The 26,668-nt window shown below is 41.0% G+C and overlaps 1 protein-coding gene across 4 annotated transcripts in view; it reads left to right on the top strand.

The window, feature by feature from the left end:
- The first annotated feature begins 212 nt into the window (after positions 1-212).
- The window catches only part of DIAPH2 (diaphanous related formin 2), a 183,711-nt gene continuing 157,255 nt past the window's right edge, over positions 213-26,668 (top strand). The window contains exons 1-5 of one of the 4 annotated variants that reach the window (XM_039572385.1): positions 213-357; positions 17,819-17,851; positions 20,220-20,396; positions 21,264-21,368; positions 24,952-24,972. In XM_039572385.1, the coding sequence (XP_039428319.1) occupies positions 235-357; positions 17,819-17,851; positions 20,220-20,396; positions 21,264-21,368; positions 24,952-24,972 (459 nt within the window). In that variant the 5' untranslated portion in view covers positions 213-234. Of the gene's footprint in view, positions 358-17,818; positions 17,884-20,219; positions 20,397-21,263; positions 21,369-24,951; positions 24,973-26,668 lie in introns of those variants that run through there. The other 3 variants (XM_039572387.1, XM_039572386.1, XM_010402759.4) reach the window with 3 other exon arrangements.

Genomic DNA, 26,668 nt, shown 5'->3' with positions numbered 1-26,668 from the left:
GCCCGCGGGGCTCCGCCATTTCCTGCCCCTCCCTCGGTCCGTCCCCGCAGGGCGCAGGCGCGCGGCGCTGCTCAGGCGCGGTGGCGCCGGGCGGGCCGTGCGCGTGCGCGCAGCGGGGCCGGGGGAGGCAGCGGAGCCGCCCCGGGCGGAGCGGGCGCGGGGGGCCCGTGGGGCCGATGGGGCCGTGAGCGCTCGGCCCGGCAGCGGCGGCGGCAGCGCGGGGCCCGCGGCGCCATGGACGGACAGGCGGCTCCGGGCGCGGGCGGCGGCGGCGAGGAGCCGCTGAGCTCCGGCAGGATGAACCCGAAGCGCGGCGGGCGCGCCGCGGAAGAGGAGAGCCGGAACAAGCCCAAGCTGGTGAGCGCGCTGGGAGCCGGGCAGGGAACGGCGCGAGGAGGAGGAGGAGGGGGCGCGGATGCGCCGCGCTGCTTCCAGCGGGGAGTGCGGGGCGCGCGGAGGGGCGTGAGAGCCTTTTCGGGCATTAAAGGCTCCGCGCTTAAACCCCCCGGGGTTTTTGGGGATCTCGGGGGGCTCCTCGGACAGGCAGCTGGCGGGCCCCAGAAGGGCCGGGCGGCGGGGGGGATTCCCGGGCGGTGCCGCCGGCGGTGGGCGCTGCCCGCGGGCGCCGCGCGTTCCCACGCTCAGGCGGGGACGGGAGCGGCCGGCTCCGTCTGAACCATCCAGAACGCCGCTGGTCGTGATGCGAGCCACGTGCTGCCCAATGCAACTTCTTCTCAATGAATGGGAACATAAGTGTAAAAGCTGGGTGGTTTCTAGGCTATTTCTGAAAGATTTGACACAGGTTTGAATATAAATCCTCTTTAGGAATGCAGTTTGTTAGAGCTGTGCTCTTTGATTTTTGTAGTGACAGACGTGATAAGCTGAAATACAGGTAGCGTTCAAAGCGACATCACTGGGTTGTATCCCACTTCATAAATGCTGTAGTAGTAAAACTAGCTAATATGACAGTGTTTACCTTCGATTGTTTACATCTGTTACTTACACGTGGCCTAATGTTGAATCCACCCTTTTTAGCTCAGCTTTTATCTGTATTTCCAAGTGCAACAGTGTAGCAGGCATTTAAAACTTCCGGAGTCTTCTCCTTGCAGAGTACTAGTTACAAACTCTATTGAATCTGTTGCAGGGGTTTTCCCAGATACTGGTAAAACTAAGTCAGTATTGAAGTTCTCCTGTCTTGTGTTCCTTTCAGCGACTAGAGAGCTTTTGAATGATCAGACTGACAACTGCAGGTTGGGGTTTTGTTGGTTTTTTGGGGTTTTTTTTCTTGATATATATATTTTTTAATCACTGGTAACAAAGTTAGAACTTATATGGGGAAGTTGGTAAATATATAACAATGAGGCACAGAAAAGTTACTGAAAGTTATATTTGTTTCAGAGGATGACAGTCAGAACCCTGTATGACTGGAAGTGCACTTGTATTAAAAGTGACAATGTGTATCTTGGCAAAAGATAAGCAAATAAGGTGTCTTGTTTTGTTTCATGGTGTTATTGGAAACAAACTCGTGTTTCCTTGCATAGGATGAACTTCATATAAACAACAAGTTTGGGTGTGTTTATACTGCCTTTACTATTTCCTGCTAAAGTAGTTAAGAAGGCTGCCTGAAGATTCCTGCAGAGAACTGATTCAAAAATCACTCAGGGAAGTGCTTTTATTGGAAGCTGTGAACATGAATTTGAATCTTGCTCTAGCAGGAGAGAAATCTCTGTTCTGATAGAAACACATAATTTGAAAATCAAAGTGAAATGAGCTCAAAATTGGATTGAACAGGATGGCTATTTCCATTGCATGGTCTATTCAGTCATTCTAGAATCACTAGAATAAATTTTTATTGTCACATTTAGGGAAGAAAAAGAAAATAATGTTAATATTTGACTTCATTTGTAGCAATATGCTTTTGTTTCTTGAGGGGGTGGATGATTACAGTCCAGCAGCACCATGGATCAGAGCAGGGATATGGTGCTCAAATCAGAGCCTTCTGAAAGATTGTTTTGCCCTGTGATAAGTGACTGGCCTTTGGTGATAAAATTGAGTGAGTGGGTTGAATGGGAAAGCAGATTTTTCTCACTGTGGACATGATGTACATGAATGGTGTATAAACCTGACATGAACAGAGATTTACTGCTGGGTGAGAAAAAGCGATGGGATTCAGGTGTGCTTTAAATTGAGTTGGTGTGAATAGGCAGCCAGATATATCGATTATTACCATGGGTGTGTCAGGGAAGAACAAGCCTGTAATCAGGGAAAGGCTTTATCCATTTTATAGGAGAGTAATCCTACTAAACTTTGCTGGCTTTAATTTTGAATGAGGAGTTAGTTCTGCTGAGGCTGGCAATGTCTTTAGGCACTGGGAGAGCAGTCTTGCGCTTCATCCCTGTTCTCTTCATTGTGCAAGTGAGATGGAGGTGTATTTGGGACTAGTGGCAAAGAAGCCACACTGTGCCAGTGCTGAGTTGTTGCTGAGTTCATAAGACAAAGTTCCTCACAGCTGGGTGTGGAGATTTTCTTAGTTCATCTTCACAACTTATAATTCATCAAGTTTCAGTGGAGTTACAGAGATGAATCAACCTGTGCTCTGTCATGTGTTGGGTATAATTCAAGGAGCTCCAAGTGTGCTGACAGGAGTGTGTCTCTTCCCCAGAACTTATTTCACACATCCAGGGGAGTGCTGAGCAAGGGCTTGGTGGGAGAGGGTGTGCAGCTACGCAGAGAGGAGAAAGTATTTTTGGTTCCTGGCACAGGAGCTGAAATTAGGCAGATCCTTGGGAAGAAGTCCAGAGGAATGATTTTTATATGATAAAAATGGCTCTGGGTGACAGAGGGCTAGGAACTGAAGTCATTATCCTGAGGGAAGGGAAACTAGAACAGAAAGGTGGAAGGTTTTTATTTCCCTGTTCTCTTCATCTGAAACTAAAAGGTGTGCAGTGGTGCTTGGCCTGCAGAAGTGCAGTGGTTTGTTTGGCTGGGATTTTTTAAGGGCTGGCGCCTGATCAATGGCACTTCTCCCTGATTGACAGGAAGTAGGACTGGGCTATGGAGAGAGAATCCATGCTGGGAAAGAAAGCAATGCTTTAAAGTAGTCTCTGTAAGACAATTGATGAATATGTGCACACATGAGTAATTAAAGGTGAGCTGTATCAGAGCTACTAATTCAGTTATTTTCTGCTTTAGGTAGTTGGGAGAGGTGTTCAGGTTTCATGCAATTTGTTGAATGTGACAGAAGCGCACAATGAGAATTCAGTTCCGGTTTTTATACTAGTAATGTGTAAACTGGAGTATTTTACTAAAGTTTGATGTCTGTGTTATGAGCACTTGGACTCATAACTGCTGCTGAGGGAGCTCTGGGTTGGTGTTTTTGGGGGGTTTTTCCTCATTTTTTGCTGGCTCAAGGACTAGAGGTTGGAATAAGTGCCTGGTATTTTTGTCGTCATTTTTGTTTACAGTCAAATGGGCAGAAAAAAATCCAAATTGTTTTGGCAAACAGTCATCTGATCTCACGTCAGCCCCGAGAATAGGCTGGCATGAGGTGGCAGAGAGCAGTTCCATGGGTTTGGCAACATGCTTGTTTTGCTTGTTTTAAAGCATGCCTGTTCTGCTAGGGCAAACAGACTAAATTAAGGTTGTCAGGGAGATTGCTGGGATTCCTCTGTTGGCTAATGCTTAGCTTAGATGTTGTTTGCTCTCCTCGATGCTTCAGTGTCACTTGGGAAACAGATAATTCTGTCGGGTACCTAGGAAATGGGAAGTGCTTGAGAGTGTCAGGTCTGGTTTGACAGAGCTGGTGAAGCTCACCAAGGGCCTGGCAAATTGAGCATCTTTTTGGCTGAGAAGTTGAAGTCGGACTTTTTACAGAAGTTCATGGCTGAAGAAGGGGAGACAGAGGTCATAAAAAGGAGCAGGAGAGGTTGCTGGAGAGGAGACCATAAAGGGAAAATAATTTGAAGGATGATTAAGTGTTTGTTGGTCAGAGACACTGAAATCACTGTTCTTGGAGGTTTTCAAGTTCTGAAACCTGGACAGAGTCTTTGGCATGCTGATATGAATTTGGCGGGTGACCCTGCTTTTTAGGCAAGAGTTTAGACTGCACTGAGAAAAGAATGAGATCCTTTCAAACACCTGTGAGTCAGCACTTGGAAAGACGTGCTGTAGCAGGATTTGGGGTGCTCTGGGAATGTCGGAGCACTGTCTAACTAGAAATCAACGTGGCCAGTGTTTTTTGGTGGTGTTTTTAATTCTAGTTACTAATATCCCTTGTCAGTGTAGGATTAGCAGAAGCACATGGGGTGGCCAGTGCCATGCTAACACATGCTGCTTTGCCCCCGGGTTCCCTCCAGGTGTGCGTGGAAGCTGTTCAGTTGGGAATATTCCACTTGCTGCAAACCACATTTCTGAAAGGGGCTGCATTCTGAGTGTGATGTGGCCTTTAAAGGCAGATTAGGAGGAAGATATTGTGTAGCTTGAAAAACAAATCGTTAGGGAAAAGAGAGCTCCCTTAATTGGAGAGCAAGTGGATTTGGTGACTCACCCAACAAGGAGCATCTCATATTTTGTTTTAAAAGCAGAAGTTGTTTGTGCTTAACACTGAAGTCTTTTAAACCTCGTGAGCTTTGGGATGAATCAAAAGCTAGCAACTCAACATTCTGACTAATGTGCCATAACCTAGCCTCAAACAGTGGGATAAAAGCTTTTATGAAGTAGCTTTAAACCAGGAGTAAGCCGAGTGTGCTGGGGAAGAGGTTTCCCAGCTGTGTTGCACCACCTGTATTAGTGCAGGAGTTGAGTGATTTAAATTGTGGTTCTCAATCCCTGTCAGACTGTGTGCTGCAGGACCCACCAAAAAAAAAGCTGTGTGCTTTTTGTGTAACTCCTTTAGATATCTGTGTACTGCATACATGAGCTATGAGTCAGGTTGAGCAGAGATTTTTGGCAATCAAATCAAATGTATTACATTTGAGATCATGGTGTGTCTGAGTGAAATCTGTGCATGCCCGCCGACAGTTTTTGTTTCAAGTGTATGCTTGAGGAAAAAGTGCCCCAAAATGTTTGTGTTGTAAAAGAGTCTTGGTCTTATTAGATCAGAGTCATGATATTCCAGCAAGTGAAGTTATCACGGTGCAACCATTACTGAAGAATAAAATGAATGTTTTACTAAGCTTCTGTTGCTTAGAGTTATTCTGGTTGGGCACTGCTGCTGACATGGAGGGTAGGGTGTGCTTGGTGCTGATGTTTAGGTAGATGCTTTAGCTTTTAATGTGAATTGCTATTGACACTGTGTGAGTGAGGTGATAGAGACAGTGATAAGCCTATCTGTCTGTGGTAATTAAACTTCCTGAACTACTCCTTGTAAGACAAAACTGTAGAGCACTTCTGTACACTACAGGAAGCTTTGCAAACAAAGCAGATTCCACCCAGGCGAAGTGAAAGGCAGCTGTGAGAGCTGACGGTGTGCACAGCAAGTGGAAGTGGTGCTTCCTGAGACTTGAGGCAGCGTGGTGCTGAATATCCAAGTGTTCAAGCATGAACTTTGGTTCTTGTGTCACAAGTAGCCTGTAGAGCTTGCCAGTGACACTTGGGATTGCTGGTGACCTGGGAGAAGGAAAAGATAGGCCTAGAAACTTGGAGTGGGTTACAAGATGAGTTCATATTTTCTGCATCACTTGCAGTTCTCTAGAGGTAAACTATAAAGCAATAATGGCCAATAACATGCCTCTGATTCTTTTCATCCTTGTCCAGATTCAGAGTAAGACAGGCAATGGCAGTTGCTGCTGAAGCAACTGGCAGTTTCGGTTTGTTCTTCATCAGTTTGCTTGTTCAACCTTAAAACCACAAGAAGTTAGGAAATTACTAAAATGAATGGTTTTATGCAGTTGCTTACAAGTTGTATATCATCATTCTTTACATTCAGTATTTTTAAAAAAAAATAGTTTAGTGACTCTGTTTAGGAGGAAATAAGGGGTTTTTTTCTTAAACTTGGCTATGGTGGAAGAGAAGTTTTGAGAAGTTAACAGTTGAAAAATGTTCTTTAGTATTCGTGTAGCAATTGATAAAGTTGCAGGTAGACAAAGCTACCTTGGCTTGCACTTGCATATTGTTTTTGTATCAAACTGATTCTCAAATCTTGTGAATGAAGTGGCTTTCTGCTACAGCACTGTGGGGTGAGTGCCTCTAGGATTCCCACTTTGAAGTGTAACTTCCTAACAAGTAGATAAGTGGGATGTTGTGTGACAAAAGTAGCACTAGCACAGTCTGCAAAGCAAATACACCTGGTAACAAATAATTGTATGGGAGAAAGGTGGGACAGTTAAAGAATTGGCTTTTTTAGGGAGCCGTAGAGGCTTCAGCACTCTCCATACTCCCCTTGGTGCTCTGCTGAGTTTTGTGTCACAGTGGGACAAACAAGACCATGAAAATGAACCTGTCAGAACCACTCCTTTAGTATTTGCTCTTTTCTGATTATTTGCTGAAACTAATAAGACACATTATAACTCCTCCTTTTGTATGAATTTGTCTAAAGTTCATCCACCAGTTCCATGAAGTTGTCTGCTGTTCAGCCCTCTTCTCCCGACAGCTCTTTAGTTGGATGTGGTGTGATAGCAGCACAGATCTGAGAAGGACCTGCTGTGGCAATGAAAGGATATTGTAATGTACATCCTGAGCTAAATCATGGACTAGTCTGATTTATAAAAATGGAGAAATACCTTGGAAGTTCAATTCTGGAACAAGCCCACACATAGGGAATTTTATGGTTTGATACAGCTCCTGAAGATTTTTGGTTCACCTGGGTGTGGTAATATTTGGCCTGAAGGTGTAGTGCATAGTCTGTCACCACACCTTCTGTGTTACATCAGACAGAAATGTTCTGAAGAGTTTCTAATGGATACAGGCTCCTCCTGTGTAAACAGGAAACTGTCTCTCAGGAGAGTGAGAGAAGGGGAATGTCAGGGTGGTGCTTGTGGCAGGCAGCTTTCTTGTAAGGTTCCCTTCCTTTGAGTGATCCTCAGAGAAATCATTGGAGATGAAGTGGTATTGGAGAAAGTAATGAGTATGGTGAATGTCCGATGTGTCTGCTGCCTGCAAGTGTTCTTTGCATAGTGTTACTAAAAAATATTTTTGATTTATAACAGTTTAAACTTGTTTCAGAGGTGGATAATGTAGGTGTAAAAGTGATTGATTAAAAAAAGTCATCGGAAAAAGTCCTGCCATATATTCGGTAGTGATTTCTCTGTGTGTGTAAAGATATATATATTAACACACTTAATGCTGTCCTACTTACAGTGAAAATATGAACTTTTCTTTTTATAACAAGACCCCATTAACATATTTAGTTTGTCCCTTTGAGTGAGAATAAATACAGGAGAACTTGCTTGAGGATTGTGGAGCTTTGAGCATGCTACCTTGTAGTTTAGAACAAGTTTCTAAATAAAAATTTTGAGATATTTGGGGAATAATGCTATAGAATCCCAACCCCTGGCTCTGCAGCCAGGAGAGCAGCAGCTGTAATTTTAGGTTCCAAAGGCCAAGAGAATTGCAGGACTGCTGGGTGCAGGTTGGTTTGAGGGGCACAGGCCTGGTGGTTCTTTGCTCAGGGATTAGCTGGTCAAACATTAATAACTTTGTCCTGGCTGGAGTCACATAAACAAAACTGCACCATGCTGCGTGTGTAGGCATGAAGATGAGAGGAAAGAACCTGAGACCTTAAATGTCCCTGTGGACACCTTTTTGTCGGAATTAGTTGGTTCCATGTTCACAAGTGGCTCTGTATAAATTCAGTTTGGGCTCTCAGGGGTGGTGGAACAAGACAAAATAAGTACTTTGGTCAGGAAGAATGTTAGTTCTGCAGTTCATTACTCCTTCTTAATATAGTAAGAGCTAATGATGGTTGTTATAATGACCTTTAAAGATGCCTGTGGTTTAGTGTTTTTTAATGAGTGTAGCTTTGTCAGGAACAGATACAAAGCCAACATGAGATTTATTAGATTCTAGCTTCTAATAACAGAAGACAAGTAGTTAATTCTTATGCTGTATAAAGTTTTCTGCTTTCTGTCTGCAGTTTGGTTCTTCATGTTCTTTCTCTTGCTGTGAATTATTATGTCTATTAAAGTAACTTTTGAAATACTTCAGTTTCATAATGGAGCTGTGCTGGATGTTTGCATTTGTAATTGTGAGTACATGAGCAGATGAGAACTTGACAGTTATTAATAGTTGGAGTGGTTGTATGTTCCAGGTGTACTAGAAGAGGTAAGAATTTCCATCAAGAAGAAGGAAAACAACAGCACATCAGGCTAAGAACATACACTGATGCCATATATGCTTTAATTTTTGTGCCAGCCACATTTAGTGGGCAAATGCAAGACAGAAGGTTTGAGTACAAAACCTGGAACTCCAAGGGTAACCCCATGTTAGATGGCCAAGTTCCAAAGCTGACCCATGAGCTCAGCTAACTGAGGTCCTTCAGGCAGGGTCTGCCCCTCTTTGTGAGCTACTCAGTAGCTTCAGGGTCTGATTTTGTACACACTGAAGGAAAATTCACAGCAACAAATTCACAGCAGTGGACTTTGTTTTCATCCTCTGGTGTATTGGTGGAGATGTTCCCAAACTAGGAAGGTAGAGTACAGCAGAAGGCTTTGGTAAAATTTCTGCCTGTAAACCAGAAAGGCAATTTTCATTTTTAATATGCATTCACTTTTGAGCTTCAGACAAAGCTTGGGTGGATAGGACAGGCTTCCTAAATCCATTACAGTTAGTTTATAATATGCTATGATTCAAACTAATTCCTGTAATGAATTCTAAGATAAGCAGTAATCCTGCCAGTTAACATTTGATATTTCAGAACTATTGTTTTGTGGAAAACTGTTAGAAAATTCATGTTCTGGGGTAGCCAAAGCATATTTAACACTTAAATATTAAGATAAACCATCTTTTTTTGCTTATCTCCTTTAGCAGAAAGTAACATTCTCCATAATCTATTACAAGGTTCTCTAATTGTCCTGAATTCCAGTTTCTTCTTAATAGGGACTCTCACCTGTACTGAAGTCAAATGATACTATGGGCTTCCTCGTTGTTAAGTACAGTGTAATTCCTCTCTGTTCACATGGTGCTTCATTTCCTACTTCCCCAAAGGACAAACAATCTTCTAAGGATGCTGTTATAAACAGGAAAGAATAGGGAAAAGAACAGAAAGACCTTGTATGTGACACAGCAGCTGCACATTGTTTAACCCAATATTCTTTGGCTATTGAGTTACATTATGGTCCATGCCTGTGGAACTTATTCAATCTTGAATTTCTGCTCTTTGAGGAAAAGCCAGAGTTCCCTGCTATGACAGCAGCACTACTCATTTTTTCAAGTTTTAGTATCACATCATTTATTATGAAGGAAGAAAAAAGTGACTTTATCATCAACCTATTGTAATGTAGGGATCAAATACTGCTCTGATTAAATACTTGCTCTTTACTAGTAGGTCTGTGTCTTGGAAGACAGACAACATTATTCTAAGAAGTTGTTGACATGATCCCTCTGACCATGTTCCAAGTCAGCTGAGTACAGACAAAATGAATGGTCTTCACAAGTAATTCCAGCTCCTTTGGCTCACTGCATCCCCACTGCTGCCAGCTTGTTTGTGGGCTGTGTTTTGGTTGGTTGGATTTTCTTACTACTTGCAAAACAACCCAAACAAAGCAAATACACATGTTCTCACTCTCTCAAAGTCTATCAAAGGCAGTACACTCCATTTTCAAGGAACTGCCCAGTATTCAGTGAAGCTCCTGCAGCTTGCTGTGGGTGTTCTGCTTTATTTTTAAGTGTGCCAGTTCTCTCCCAACAGATGTATTCTGCCAGTTTTAATTCTCAAATGGTTTCAGAGGAAAATCCAAGTGGAGTCTGACACTTATTTCAGTGTTTACTGTACCCACAAGAGCAAGAGATGTTCTACACAACCACCAGCATGCAGTTAAGGATCTTAGCAAAGCTATCTCTGCATAGCACAGCAAGAGAAGTTTACAGAAAGTGAGCCTCTCCCTGTGCAGGGGTGTTAGGCTGTACTTGCCTACACTGTCACAGAGGAAGCAAGTAAGCAGGAATGAAAAAAAAAGTGTGTAACTATTAGAGTGAAGAAATTTCTCAAAGCAGTTTCTGCTTTGTTTTCTAGGATAATTTCAAACCAACTCTGTCAAGTTGCTCCTCTTGAGGGAAAATACTTCGGTTACAACAAAAGATTAATTACAGGTTCAAAGTGTGTGATAGTAGTTAAAAAGGTAAAAACTATTATTGCAGTTCAGTAAGCAAAGGTGAATCTTGTCATGATGAAAAAGGTGTCTCTCTTGATGAAGTGAGGTATAAAAGGAGGCCTGTTCTCACTCTTCTTCATTGACCCAACTCAGAGCTTTAGAGCAGCTCTCACTCAGTCCTGGCAGCTCCACAGTGTGAAAAGCTCAGCACTTGCACTCAGGAGACCCAGGAGCAGGGGCAGGAGATGAGCAGCAATTCAATGCACATCAAGTATTGCTATCCAGCAAAACTGCTTTGTGCTGCCAGTGTGGTGAAAGCAAAGAGCTCAAACACACTGCTTGTCTCTAAGCATAACATTGAGATAAAGTCTGCACTTACCATGTCAGGAATTGTTTTGACATAGTTTTTCCAGTTTAACTGTTCCAGAATATTTCAAAAGCACTTCACAATAATATTATTCTGAAAAAAACAAAAGCCAAGTTCCCTAAAAACTCAAAGCCCAGAAGTCAAACAACCACATTTTTGAAAAGCAAGTGGCAGAGATCCAGTGCTGAGCGTGGTTCTGCCAGGCACGCTTTGCAGGAAAGCAGCAGACAGGCAGTCCAGTCAGCACCCAGAGCATCCCCTGGCCACACTGGGAACTGCTCTGAGCTCCTCTTTAACCAAGTCGATCCAGTGACTGTTTGAGTGACAAGTTTAGCAAGCGACCTCAGGCTATTTTCCTAGGAAAAAGCACTTTCTAATTTTCTTCCAAACCCACTGATATCCTTGCTGTAGGTGCAGGAAACAGATTATGCTGACACTGCCAAGCAGTCCTGCCCAGTACCAGTATAGTAGCAAGTACTTGGACAGATGGTTTTGTCTCTGATAAAGTGTATCTGACACTTTTTTAAAGGCACCAAATATATGCATGGAAAGCTGCAAAGAATTTTTTGAATTTATTCCAATGCCCTCCTAATCTACTAGCATTTTACTAAAGGAAGCTTAGGAAGTACAGCTTTTGAATGAGCTTTCTTATCAAGCAAAGCATAAAACGTAATTGGCACTCAACTATCTCAATCCTATTTTTTTAAAGTACAGTGTTTTTGAAGAAAGACCACTGAAGTCTCCATTACCAGGATTATTAGATTTGAAAGTGAAATAATTTAAGCCCAAAATAAATGCAGTGCTGGTGTGCAGATGGCCAAAAGTTAAAATGTATATGGCAACAGTGTATATGCTTAGCCTGGCGACCCAAGGACATGGAGAAGTGTAAGTCCTGTCCTTATTTCCCCATTCACACTGGCAGCTGGTGCAGTCCCATATGCTGTCTGCATACTGTCAAATATGATTTCCTCCTTCTCGTGTCTTTATGCAAATCCTTACCTGTCCTAGTGCAGCTGAGGCACTGCCTGTAACACGAGAGGCCTCCCTGGGGGTACGTGCAGCTCCTATGCAGAACCTCTCCATTTCTGTTGCTACACTTTATATATATTTATTAGAATATTTAAAGGGCAAGTTTCTTAATTAGACCTTTTTGGGCTGACATGGAGTTTTCTACCTGCCTGTTTTTGTGAGTTGTGGGTGGTGGTTTTTGGTTGGTGACGTCTTGTTAAACCTTCTGTTGGGTAATGGCTATGCAATGCCGCACACATTTTGAAATTAAGTACTAAAATCCACAGGTAGAATTTCTCAGTACAAATGGAAGCATCAGACTAAAAAGGCTTTAAATGCCTGTTGTAAGACCAGGGTTTGCCCTGTCTCTTAACCTTTGTGAAGATCCCAGTAAGTTAAATGTCTCTTGGAACATTAAACCTGCACGTTGAGGCCAGCAAGCTGCACTTCATCAAAGCAGCATTGGAATGCTTGTTGTGAAACTCATGAATGGAGTTATGACTCTTTCCAAAGTCTGTTTTGTAAAAGTTTTAACAGCAAACTGCTGCTTGATAGTTTGAACTGAGGAATGTAAAAGCTGTAGAGCATTCTGAGGAGAGACTGTGTGTCTGTAATGGAAAGCATGCTGCGCTGTCACAAGGTGCTTTTTCAAGATGCTGAAAGCAAAACCTGCCTTGCAGGATCACCAGATAGCAGAACAGGACCCAGCTCCTGGCTGGAGCAGGGGCTGCATGGAGAACTCTGCAGCTGTGTAGTAGGGTTATAAACCCTGCTGGTGCTGGGCTGCTGGAGCAGCAGCTTATCTGGTATGGGTGGTGTGGAGACTGATGGAAAATGTTTGGATTTCAGCTGTGCTCTGGAAAATGCCAGAACTTCCTTAATTTGCCTCTGCACTGGCTAATGTGAGAACTGTCTCTTCTAATCGGCTTCCTGCAGACGTTTCTGCAGTTGTCTAACCTGATCTGACTGTCCTGCTGCCACCCGTGCCATGTCTCACAACCAGCAATTTTGTTGGCTTAAACTGACCTGGAACTGCAGCTTTTGGAAAAAGCTTTTAATTTTGTTCTGTTTTTTAAAGCTCACTTATCAGTGAGCACCAAGAAATCATTGTCTGAAACAAATTTTTCAAAGCGGTAATGGCAATTTGAGCTTCAAATTAGAATAAAAGTTCAGTTGTCTTCCTCAACTCCTTTTGTGTCTTCAGTTACAAATCTGATGAAGTTGACTAAGTTTGTTTACAGTGGGTTTTTTCCTTTCAATTTCTGAATTAATTTGCTGTTTTGTAAAAGCTTCTTTGAAGTCGCCTGGGAAAGTGTAGTTTTTTGAACAGTCCATTTGCTTTTGGAGTGTGATGGTGATGTGCCGGTCAGATAAAACTGAAAAAGCTGTTTCACTTCCTCTCAACCTCTATTTTCAGTGTGACCTGAGCAGGCCACTGCTTAGGGTCTCTCCATGCCCCTTGCACAGACACGCGGTGTGGAGATGGCCCTTGGCATCAGCCCGTGGCATTTGCGAGGATTCCCGATAGGATTGCCGTGCCTCTGGCGTGCGTTCCCTCCCCTTCTGGTTGGGAGCAGGGGATTATAAAGAGTTGGTGCCCTCTGCTGTTAATGATTTACAGCCAGGGTGACCCTCGGGCTTTATTTAGCATGAGGAATTGTCAAACTTATTTCTGGAGCGTTGCTCACTTGTGGATGGTCACTCTCCTGGGGGGGAAAGTGGAGCAATTGGGGAAAGCTGGCAGCTTCCCTGTGGGAGGTGGTGCCATCCTGCACTGGCACAGCCCTGGCTCGTGCTGCTGACGGTTCTCCATCTGCATTTTGGCAGCCTGCTGCAAGGTGTTCACGTGCTCCTTGCTCTCGTTTTGTACAACCCCAGGGAATGCTTCCCTTCATGCTCAGGCTTAGGTTAAGCCTTAGTTTAAAAATCTAAATAATGCATATTCAAGGAGTTTGTGAAGCAAACAGCTGCAAGGCAAATGAGATTTTTTCCATATGGTGTCATATAGACCGAATGTAAATGTACAACAATTGTAACAAAACTATTGGTATTGCTCAATTCAAGTGTTTTTGAGACAGCCAGATGGATTACAACAGTCATTTCAAGGTTTTTCTGAAAGCGTGGTGAATGCTCCTTGAAGTGTGAAAAATATTATCCTAAAGCAGACATTAGTAATAAAATGAGTAAAAATATAATTCACAAAATGTCAGGTATACTTCATCATGGGTAAAGATCTTGAAAGGCCTAAATGAGTGTGTAGCCCTGGTTTCTGCACATCAGCTTTTATGACTGAGGTATCTTTTCACAATTTCCTAGGTGCCTTTTTAGAGTTGATTGCAAAACTGAATATGTTAACAGATGGTTAAATTGTCTAATGGGAACATTATTCATTCTCTGAACTGAAGAACAGAGGTCGTAGGAGTGAATTCTCTTTTGTGACTAAGACCTAGATTCAAGTTGCAGACGACTTTTTGTACTTCAAATTTAACCAGTTTTGGGTTTGTCCCTTTAAACTCCCTTGGTTCAGATGCTCATATGGGAAGTTATTCCCTTCCTGCTTGTATACAAATTAAAAAGCACTTGTCTTTGAGTGAAGCTTTACCATGGCTTTTGCAGGTGTTGAAATTGAGGTAAATGTTAGAAAACAGCAATATCAGCTCAGTTTAAAAAAAACCCATGAAAGTTAAGAGGTCAAGTTTCTGATTGTTCCCCCTAGAAAATGGGCTTTGCTCAGAGCAGTGGGAGCTTCTCCCTGAGTGTGCAGCCTGTGTGCAGGAATGGGTGTCCCAGCACACCACGATGTGCCTGGGCAGTGGAGTGAAAATTGCTGTTAAGTTTAGAAGTTACCCAGCTGATCATTGTTCATTCTGCATGTGGTGAACTGGGAGTTACTGCTAATTTGGTTTTTGTGGCAAGAGTGAGATTCCTGAGTGTAACAATTAAGAGCATGGCAAAATAATACTTAACTATCATCAATCCATGTAAATGTACTTCGGTTTACAACTGGCGGCCAGCTTAAGTGATTTGGAAGGTTTTATTAAAACACAAGTTAGAAAAAGGTATAAAAAAAAGTAGACTTGCTGTGGGTTTTGTATTAAAAGTTGATGCAATCACCATGAGTAATTTAATTCTGTGAATGTGACATTGTTGCTGCTGCAGCCTGCATTGTTTGCATGAGGAAGTAGTGATTTCTCTATCAAGAAATGTAGTGAATGACGAATATCTTTCTACTATTTTCATGTGCAAGATTTCAGTTACTCTGAATATTAACGTGGCTTGAGACCTTTTGAGATAAAAGGATGGGCTGGTGCAGTTGCAATAGTATATTCTATTATTTTTGTGGGCCTCACTGTCATGATCTGTCTGTACTTATGAAAGTAGCCAGATATGTAGGGGAAACTAAAACTGGGAAGAGTGAATAGAAAATGGTATTAACTACTGATAGACTGGGAAGGTGGTGTTTGAAAGGGAGAAGTTCTATCACTTTAATCTTCTAAGTAAAGAACTAAGTCAATCAGTGGGAAATAGCTGTTTGGTATAGATGCTGAAGAAATTCTGTGGTTTGTGTTGATATTAAAAACTAAGATGATATACAACTGTCTTAAATTGTATATGTATTTATACATATAAATGCTAATTTGATATCCCTTATCTGGAAATGTTTTGTCATAGAGATTTTTGCCAAACCTTTTCCCTTGGGCTGCTCCTGAAAACAGGGAGTCAGTGTCTTTAACAAGCTTGGAAGATGTCGATTTTACTGCCTTGTGTTGCTGTGGCTGTCTCATAGATGGCTGAAAGAATAATGCTGGAGGACTACAAAATCTGCAGTATCTTACACTTCCTTCTAGGGAGGTAAACTGCTTTTGGGTTATGTTCCGAAATCAGCCTGGAAGTGCGATTTCTTTCTTAGTACAAGAGATTGTCAAAACTGTGTGAGGATCTGCAGGTACAGAACTGCCTTGAGTTTGCCTCCAGCTACTTGCAGTGTGTCTCCTACCTGTTAAATGTGCTGCTTATCTTGAGTGGCTGCTGGCAGCAGTGTAGCTTGTACACCAGAAGGATCTCTGGGAAGAGTGCTTGCAGGGTCTGAAAAAATGCAGTGTGCTATCTTGTTTTAGTATTCTGTATTTTGCCCAGAGGAGTTTGAGTGACAAATGCAATATTAAGTGTAGAGATGGGGTAGATAATCTTGTCCCAGGTTCTGGGAGAGATTGACAGTACTTAAATGAGAAGGGGGGAAAAAAAAAAATCTAGTACAAGTAGCTCCTAAAATGAATGTGGAGTTTTAGAACTTCTTGATTGCCCGGCTGTCTCTGGGTTGAAAACAAGGTTAGGCTTTAGTTCATTTTTCTCTGTAATCTCAATTAAAAGGTTTATTTACCAGCGCAGTAAGTGGACATCTTAGTTTTGATTTCAATATTATAAATTCCATACCAAGTCCAGGTAATGAAAATGCAGGAGAGGTGCAAGGAAGGGCATTGAGATGCAGTGGTTTGGAAGCTCAAAGGTTGGTGTCAGCATCTGGGTGTGCAGATGTCTGTACTGGGTTAGGCTCAGGTGGGTTGGTTCAGAGCAGCCCATCTGGTGCTGTGTCCTAGATTTGTGACCAAAACAGCATTGACAGAAAAAAAAAAAACCCCAGTGCTTCAGGTTTTGCTGAGCAGCCCTTCCCAGTCTCCAGGATTACTGCTTCCCCTGAGCTCCCACCCAGCAGCAGCACAGCTGGTCTGGAGGTTGTGTGGGGATCCGACCGGGACAGCTCATCCACAGTGACCAGAGAGATTCCAAACCATAGCACATCGTGCAGGGCAATAAAGGCAGGGCTGCAGGGTGGGGAGGAGGAGATTTTACAATTCAGCAGATGCTCAGAAGCTGGGTAGGCATTGGCCTGCTGGTGCCAGCTGATGGCTTTTGCATCATTTGTTTATTTTTTTTTCTGCTTCAGTTATTACATTGTCTTTATATCTCAACCATCAAGTTTTTCTTGCTTTTGTACTTCTGACTGGCCACATGATCCCACTGGGAGGGAATGAGCAAGTGGCTGTGTGGGGACTGACCTGGGAGCCAGGATCAGTCCTCTCCACTGTACCATGGACTTCTGAATGCTTCTCGAATTCTTTTCCCTGTGAGTTCTAGACCTTAACTCCTATTCACGACTGCTTTGTGTCAACTGAGCAAAGTTCATGAGTCAAATGCTTCCTTGATAATGGTTATTGCTATTGGTGTGCAATATGAGTGGCTTTTTTGGCCATGAATAAAAATGTAATGTTGGTGACCTTTGTCAGCAGGATTTTCCTGCTTAGGAAGAAGTGTTGGGGCAAAAGGGAGGAGAGGTAACAGTGAGTGGCTTGTGTGGATACAATATTGCTGCTAGCAAAAATTTTCTTGCTTCTTTCTGAGCCCCTGGGATACTTTCTTTCTCACAAAGAGATTAGCAGAAGTTCTATAAACCATGAACACCTGTGAGCTTGTAGAACTATGCTTATGGTACAGTAGGAAAGTATTTTGACAGTGGATGTTTAGGATTTTAGCCAATCCACCCAGCGGGTGGCTGATCCTTTGTCCAATTAGACGATGAAGAAAAAAGTCTATAAAAGAGTTTGTAAAATAATTAAATAAATCAATCTTGCTGCACAATTCCTGCCTGTTGGATCTTCTCTCCTCCTCCCTACAGCTGCAGGATACAGTAATAGGTTTGTGCATCTTCAGTTCACTGACTGCAACCAGTTCATCTCCAGCCTGACATTACTCAGTGTCCAGGAAGGAGAAATTGGCCGAAGGCTGCAGAGGTTTGGGCACAGGAAGGTGCCTGGGCAGTGCTCAGCTCTGAGTCAGGACTGAGAGTGTCCCGTGGCTCTGCTGACGCACTCGGGAGTCCAGGAGTCCGTGTTTGTTTTGGAAACCCTTCTGAGAGACCTGGCTGCTCTTTTGTGCAATAGTGGGGGTGCTGCAGCAGTGCAGCCTTCGGGTTCCTGAGTTAAATACTCAAAAGATAAGGTGCAGTGGGATGCAAGCTTGCTTTTTCACAGAAAAGGCAGGAGATTCCATGTTCATTTGTCTGTGGTTTTGTTAGAACACTTGGTGAAATTTCAAATGCTTTTTAAATACATGAAATAAACTTCTTTATTCTGAAGCAGTAGGTAACACTGCCTTTTTTCTTTGATTTGTGTGTGTTGTTTTTTTTTTTTTTTAATAGAATATTCAAATAAAAACTTTGGCAGATGATGTGGTAAGGTCTTTGTAGCATCTTAATTTGCAATGGTAACTCCACGCTGCATGCTACTTTACTCCAAATGTTGTGGACAAAATAACATTCCTATAAGGATATTAAGCATTAGATTTCAGAAAATTGAGTGACTGTTCCTAAAGATCTTAATTTGTGATTTCAGTTGAAGATTAATAATGATTTCTATTTGGAGAAACTTCATTAAGCACAATTTAAATACTTCAGAAATACTGTGGCTATGTTGAAACTGTTACTCAACAGTTGAAGTGTTATTTCTCTTGGCCTTCTCTTTACCAGTAAATGATCTGCAGTGGTTCTTCAAAGTTGGTTGCCACATGATTCAAGTGGAACCATTTTGGATAATGAGTGTGTACTGAAGGCCAAACAAGTTTGGATTCAGTAGCACTAACTTGATAAACCTGAATGCTTTGAAACTGGCTCCAAAGTATTTTTTCAGAAAAATTGATTTCATTAAAATTACAGCCTTGTATTATATATATATATAAATTAAAGCCACACTGGCTCTTTAGTTAATGATTGTCTGCACATCTGAAATTAGGAAACTGTGCCTGGTCTCACCAGTGCAATCTCATTGAACAAATTTGTTGTTGATAAGTTGTACTTGAAACAGATGGCACTATGGTGAAATTGGATCTGAAATGACTTTTTGTGACTGGTGAGTGGTCAACATGAATCTGCATTTGATACGTACTGGCTAAATTTGGATACTGCCTTTCAGGCATTATGTTGTATCCTTGGCCTTTTCACCAGGCTGTGCCCTAATTTTTGTTTCCAAAAACGTAGTTTAAACTATTCTAGTAAGGTAGAAAATGGGTTAAAGTAATATTCTTGCTTTGTCAAAGATATTAACAGTATCCTTGTAGGTATTGTGTTTCTGTCCACAAATATAAAATTTCTAAGGAAGGAGAGAGCCCCCCTACCACCCCTCCCTCAAAGAAAAAAAGCTGAAAAGAAATTCAGAGGGAATGCAGCTTATCTAGGGACACTTCCCTTCAAAAATTTCAGGTAATCTTGTAGGATATCAAAAATAACAACAAAAACAATGAACAACAAAAATTAATAAAAAGAAACAAAACAACAGAAAAATAATCTTTCTTCTCCATACTCCACAGCTCTTGCTTCAGTTTCTCCACTCCGGACCTGCTAATCTAAAAGGAATCAAAGTTTTTGCAAATAAAATACTCCATCAAAATTTTCACACCTCACCGAGGCCGTTTAATTGTAGCCAATATAAGTTTTGGTTTACATGTTTTGGTGGAGATGACGAAGTGCTATGACTGATCCTGGTAACCCTACATAAGCTGCTGTTAGATGAAAGCACATCTTTATAAGGCTGTTCAGTGCCTGAAACAAATACAGGAGTATTTGTGGATGCAAACAGTTCCTTGAGCAAAATTGCTACATGCATAATGTTCTCAAAATGAATATATATATTAAAAATTTTAAGAACAGTTATTAAATAAAAAAATCAGGCTGTTTTCAGAATAGTTACATTTTATAAAGATAAAATAATATAAATATAATGATATTTATAATAAATAACAAATATAATAAGTGATAACAAATACATATTGATAATAATATTTACAAATATAAAAAATGGCCTTATAAGGAGGGTGCTGGTGTTGGTTGTTTCCAGTATTAACAAAGTAACTGAGCATGCCTAGAGCCCAGGGAGCGGGGGTTTGGTGTCAGCCCTAACCAGAGAAACGCCCTGGCAGTGTCTGATGCTTTCACCAAAGTCTGTCCATGTATTTAACCATGGGTGGCTGCTTCTGTGTGAGTAACCCAGCACCTGGCTTTCTAAAGTTTGGCACTAATTTCAGGAGTTCCTACTCAAAAACTCTTCAGGGAGTTATGAACTATGCTTGGAGCATTAATTCCTCTACAAACTTTATTTTACTTTAGCAGGATTTTTTTGTAAGCCTGATGAACTTGTGAGTACCTCCTTCCCAATGCTGACTTTTTCAGTTGTCCTCCAAAGACTTATAGCTCTTCAGGTGAAGGAACATTGGACATTACCTTTGTGGTACCATATTTATTCACTATCAGGATAATTGGAGAGTAATGTGAGAAGATGAGCTGAAGATTTTGAAATGCTAAGAGTTTAACCTAGCTGGTGCAATTTTAAATCAATGGGAAATATTAAAATCCCTTTTGCATGTGACCTGTCATGAGTTTATCTTATATGTTGTCTTTCTGTGCAAAGTAATCTCTGAATATTAGAGTATTTTTACTTACAGCTCAGTTTAACTCTGCTGCTTGAATTAACTAAAAACATGTGCATTGCTGCCATGTAATTGGCTGCTTTTCTCTATTTCTGCTTATTTTTGAATGAATGTCTTTGCAGCGTGACAGAATTACAAGCTTCAGAAAATCGGCAGTGAAGAAGGAGAAGCCTCTCATTCAGCATCCTATTGACTCTCAGCCTTCCATTAGCGAGATCCCACATGCCCAGGCACTTGTTGATGAGCGTTGCATGAACTTATCAGAAAAGGAAGTGATGGATCTCTTCGAAAAAATGATGGTAAGGTGTGGGTATGGCCTGAGAACTGCCCTGTTCCACTGTGTGGTTCTGCTCTGTTCAGTGAAGCTGTGAGTGTCTTTTGAAGGATTGGATCAGTGTTAATTAACACTTGCTTGATTTGCTTGTTAGATTAAGGGATTAGTTTTAAACTTTTCCAAGTAATGTTTATTGAAGCAGACAGTATATATTGGTCTGTCTCACAGACTAACAGCTCTTTGACAAAGCTGTTCACCAGTAGTTATTACAGTAACACACTGACTGCTCTTAGGTGCTAGGCTGAAGTTACTTTGACTTTTAATGGCAAGCCTAGTCGTGGCTAGTAATGACTGCATTGTGTTTAATCAGTTAATGAAACAGGTGTCTTACTAGATTTAATCTAGCAGAGCATTTTGACTTTTAGGCTTGTTTTAAATATAGGAGTTGGAGGAGTTTCACATCTACCCCTTCCACAAGCTAATAATCCATGTAATAAGAGCCTTCTGATTAGGTAGTGCAGGAATGGTGCCCACTGTGATACGATTTCCCTAAAAACACAGAAACATCACAAGAGTTGACACTTAAGTATCGACTTGTGGTGTAGAATTGTTGTGTTTGCCCTCTAGTTTTACTTCTTGAGCCAAGTTTCACAAATGCTAACTCCCCTTGATGCAATTAGAATCTTGGCTAAATCTCAAAACCAGTGAGCACTTGAGGTGACAGAATTAAATGAGAAAATCAGGTAGGGCAAAATGAAATGGGCGCAGATAAACTGGAGAAAACACCTTCTGTTTGCTTGTTAATTGTTTAACAAAAGTAGCTTAAAAAGAACAAAGACTAATAAAAATCCTGAGATATATTCCTGATGTGGTGTGGTCTGTTTCTTTACAGGAAGACATGAACCTGAATGAGGAACGCAAAGCTCCTTTGCGAGACAAAGACTTGGGCACAAAGCGTGAGATGGTTGTCCAGTACATTTCTGCAACTGCCAAATCCGTAAGTGCTCCCCTCTCTGAGGCACACCTGAGGAGGAAGCTTAGCTTTGAGTGTGATGCTTTTCAAGCTTGAAACTTGACAGTTTTTTGTCTGGATTTATCTAAGAGTGATAGGAAAAAATAAATGTGTATTTACTTACGCACTTTTAAATGCTTGCAGCTGCATCTGGACAGTTAGTTCATGTGTCCCCTGCTGGGCAATGTGAAAACTTGAGCCTTTCTTGTAAGCTATAAGAAATTGCAGATTTCATGATGTAGGGTCATGGATGGAACCTGAGCATATTTCTGTGGAATTCATCTTAGGAATTTTTGGTATCAAAAGGTTTTGACTTTGTGGTTTCAGTAGCAATGTATGTACTAGACTCCTTTAGTGAAGAGATGGTCTTAAAACCAGTTTCAGATTACATTTTGAATAGAAAAAATGTTTTGATCTTTCATCCATGTTGATTATTCTCTGTAGTTTATTTGATTGATTAGCCCTTCATGCAGAATTTTTGAAGTCTGTCTTCCTCAGGGTGCAAGAAGTGTAAGGAAATTACTGGATGCTCCAGCATTTTTTGGGGTGGAGAAATACAATTTCGAGTAGTGAAAAGCTGCAGTTTACTTTCTGCAGTTGAACTGTTAGTACTAATTAGTTATAAAATACAACAGTGTGCTTTGTGTGTGTTAAAAGTTGACTATAGCAAATACAGAAATAAATAAAGATTGTTGGTGTCTGCCTAAGGAATCTGTAAGCATGGACTGCAAGCAGTACACTTGACTTGTCTCTTTTTAACCTTGAACATCAGCTCTGCAGAGTTAAATTTCAAAAAATTAAGATGACAATGACATGCAATTATTATGCAAATGCCTTGCATGAAACATTATAAAGTTCAGTGGGGAAAAGCTTGTTATAATGGTGATGAAATGGTAATGAAAATGGTGATCTAGTTTCTGAGGAGTGATGTTCCTGCATGAGTTCATCTTAAACAAAATCCACAGCCCTTTAGTGTGTGCTGGAAGGAATCCAGTGCTTTAAGCATGGTCTAACTAAATGTACAAATTACTGGAGAATTATTCAAGCTTATGCAGTGAATGTTATGAACTATGAACTAGACTGTCTTTGGGAACGACTAATTATGCTCTGTAAGATTTTTATCTGCACTTGATGATCAGTATTAAATCTGGAATTTTTCTTAGTATGCAAAAATACTTCATGAAAGTGAAAGTAGAAATAGTATTTGCAATTTTTTTCAAAGAGTAGTTGAACAGTGGTGATGTCTCTCATGTACACTGCTGTTGAAATGTGGCTGCCTCAAGCCCCAGAATTGTGTAGCTGAGTAAGGAAAGCATGGCTACCATTGCATGGCTTCCTGCTGAAATTTTAATGCATTGCATTCCTCCCCATGTGTGCTGCAGCATGGAAAACTTAACAGAACAGGGGATATAGTTGTCCAAATGTACTAACAATTTAAAACCAAGTCATCCTAAAAGATCCTTGTACATGAATGTGCACTTTGGGCTTAAGTCAGCACCAGTGTGGATGTTTTACACGTATGCAAAGAGTTTTTCCTGTTGGAAAAATGGCTCATATTGAAGTTTGTGTGCTTCAGTATGTCCTTCTTGCAGTTGAATCACAGCATTTGAATGGAATCTTTCAGAAATATACATTACCTTTCTGTAGCATGTTATCCTAATTTAACTTCTAAATAGCTAGCATCTCGATTGTTAAAAAATTCTAAAATACTGAGCTTAATTTTGAAATGTTGATTGGGATCTTACAATGGTGCAAAATCTCATTTTCACTTGTAATTTCATCTTCTGTTTAGTGCAACTACTGTTCTGCTCAGATGAATTCAAGCCCTAATCAATCTTTACTGCATCATGAATTGTCAAACTTTCTTTTCTTCAGGATTGTCTTCCATGAAAATGCTGGTTGCATTCAAAATGATCTGTCTTTAAATTTTCTACCTTTTTCTTTTGTCATAGATAATTACCTGTCTTCCTTTTTACACTGAAAACACTTGGACCTTCTGCTTAGAGCTCTTACAAAACACACTTAACAGTTGATGTGACTTTTCTTGCAGTTCATTTCATGTTTGTTTAATTAGGCTTTTGAGCTCTCTCCCTTCAATGTGAAGATATCACTCTCGTTTGCTGATGTTGTCTTAACCGAATTATTTTAAATTTGGTGCTTCACTTCCCCTGCGTGTGTGCCATCTGCAGCATGTTGACCATGCTTTTCTGAAACACTTGTCTTCAGAGTTCTGAGAAGGGAATTTGGGTTTTGTTGTGTGAAGAAAGTTTTCCTTGGGGGTGGAGGATGTGTAGAAGCTCATGAGCTGGATGCTTTCATGGGAAGTGATTTTCTGTGCTCCTCATTCCTTCTCTCCCTTGAAGAGAAAGATTGTTGACCATGGAAATTAAACCTGAGAACTGGTGAAGGATTGGAAATCAGTTTCAGAACTGAATGTGGTGACATTTTGTGCTGTACTGAATAGTTGAACCATTGGTGAGAAGAAAATAGTAAATTAGGTGAAGAGATTGTCTAGTGATGGCAGTCCCTTCCTGTGCTTCTAGAGGGAGCTTCATCAGGAAGAGAAGTGTTGACTGTGAAAGTCTTGCAGGGACTTCTGTTTTTGAAAGCCTCCCTAAAGGAGCAACAGAAGAGATAAGAGTAGAAAATGGAGCAGGTGGAGGCTGAACAGATACACATTCAGATCTCAGAACCAAAGCAGCTCTTGAGCAGATGAAAGTGGTTATTCAATAAACTGGCTGCTGCTGTCAGATTGCAGCAGGTGAGCTGAGGAGGAGAGGCCTGTGGTGTTTGAGCAGAGCTCCATTGTCCTGGTGTTCCCAGGAACGTGGGCATTTGTGCAAGGTGACAGAACAGGGCACAGATGTGCTGCCTTCCTGCAGTTTCCTCTGGGGAAAGCCAACTTTTTGTTCATGAATATAGAGATGCTGTTCCATGGTAAAGAGAAGATGGCATTCTGAAAATCACTGTTTAATTATCCATGTAATTAAAAGCATCCATACCGAGCAGTTGAATAAAAATGTCATGGGAGATTTTCTGAAATGCAAGTTGGAGTTATAACTGTAGGCTATGTTTTTGATTACGCAAACTTAATTAAATTCAGTGGTGACATCATCTAAACAGATCAAAAGCTCCATAATAAAAGCAGTTGTTATACATGCAAGGAAGTCAGTATGCCATTAGCATGTTCTGTAGGGTTCTCAGTGTCATATATAAAGTATCTGACCTGATCATTTCAGCAAAATAGCACATTTAGTCTTTCAAGATGTAGCTTTCAAGCCAGGTATTTAGTTATGTGCTGGTAAATGTGTCAAATACTGATGATTTAGCAGCAGAACATAAGAATTTGAAACTGTTGCTCCTACAGTAGAGCTGCTGTTTTCCTGTTGAGAAGCTCTAACCCCTAAACAGTTTGATAAAGTGATAAAAGAATGTAACTACTACTAATGGTTAAACACTGAAAAATGTGTGTGCAACTACATCCTACTAAGTACTGTGCTGTGTTTATTTATGTATTATTGTTATCTTTTTTACACAATAACCTCTCTTGGCTGACCACTGCATGCAGATAGTCGGAAGTAAAGTTCCGGTGAGTACGAACACGAGAGTTTTGTTTTCTCTTATGAACTTCCCTTTTTAGAGATTAGGCTGGAATAATTTGGACCTTTAATCTGGGTTTTAAAAGTTCAGTGGGCACAACTGATTCCTTGTTTTAACAAAATAATTGTCAACCACCTCAGTCATGTTTATCTTACCAGTATAAGATCATTGCTTACACTTTTGAGGGATGTCTTCAAGTTTTCAGGAGTCTATTTCCAAATACTTCAGACTCACTGAGCTCATCTCTTCATTGTGAGCAACAAATATAATTTGTGCTTGTCTTGCTTTTTATTGAAGGCAGGCACTTGAAATTTTAAATTGGCAGTATTTGGCTTACTTCACTCTGTTCAGATAAGGAATTTTTTTATGTCCTAATTGTTATTATTCATAGCTTGTCTTGGAAATGCCAACTGCAGCAGATCAGTGTGAGAATAAGATTAATTTAGAGTATTCAGAAGGTCAGTAAGTTTAAGATGAGATTGCTGAGAGCATAACTTTTGTCTTACTAAGGACTCATCTACATTTTATGTTGTCGTGATTAAATTCAAATATTATAAACAAATACTTGGGATTTAATTTGTGGGAACGAGTTCAGGAAGTTAGTTTCCTGGAAAAAAGGATTTTTTGGGAAATAATTACATGCATGTTTAAAACAGTGGTTGAAAGCAAAGATGTTCTTTTTAATTATGGATGGACTTTATTTTTGGTTACGGCCAAAGGAGGCTTTTCAGGTACAGCAAGGCTTTCCACTTAGTTCATCCTCTATAATTATATTCTGTAGTAAAAATAATAGAGAACAATCTATGGCTTAAAACTGTCTAATCATTGCCTCAGACATAGTTAGGTTTTTTCCTACACACTATATTCTTGTATATTTTTCTCTTGTCTCTGTCTTGTTCAGAGTGGCCTTTAAAGAGACTTTTCTCTTTGTGTTCGCCAGTACTTCTTAGTTCTGTACACAGTACTAGTTCTTCCCCTGATTGAGAAAAGTGCCTAAATTGTGCTTATGTGTTTAAAGGTATTTGATTTTTGAGGGGAAAAATGACTAATTTTCCAGTTCAGTGTGTTACAACCAGTTTCAAATAATCCCTGCTGCCATGTAATTTCCTTATGGTGTGAATTAGCCTGAACAGCTGCTTTGTGAAGAGATTATTTTATAAAGGAAGCTGATATTCCCACAATGGGTAGGGGAGAAACTTTAAGATGTTTCCTCCCCATGCATTTGAGTTCAGGGTCTGACAGAGAGCAAGAACAGCTCTGCATTAAAAGCATGGTTTTGTGCAAATAACTTGCTAAATACTAAAATAAGAAATGCTGTGCCTGGAGTATGGCTTCTGCATATTATTGCTTAACGAGCGCTTGCACCTCAGTGTGCTTCTCCCAGGATCCATCCTTTAGGAACTGATTGTTTCTGCCAGCATGTGGAGCTATTTCCTTGGAGGTTTATGGATTCACTGTGGTTAGGGAGGAGAGGAATTTTGCCATGTTCCCAGTAGTACTGCTGAGTTGTAGAGATTGCAGAGAAGAGGTTTCCCTGTTCATGGGGACTTGGGAGCTTGAACTTGTTGGAATTTTACATGGGATCATCAGCACTGGTGCAATTGCTCTGTGGTCCAGGCTCTCACTTGAGTTGGCATCCATGAATCATCCTCTGCCTTGATTGTAACAGTATGAAGGTAACTGGT

The sequence above is a fragment of the Corvus cornix genome, chromosome 4A, assembly GCF_000738735.6.
Source record: "Corvus cornix cornix isolate S_Up_H32 chromosome 4A, ASM73873v5, whole genome shotgun sequence".
In the NCBI taxonomy this organism is placed as follows: domain Eukaryota; kingdom Metazoa; phylum Chordata; class Aves; order Passeriformes; family Corvidae; genus Corvus; species Corvus cornix.
This window is presented reverse-complemented; position numbering and strand designations above follow the sequence as displayed.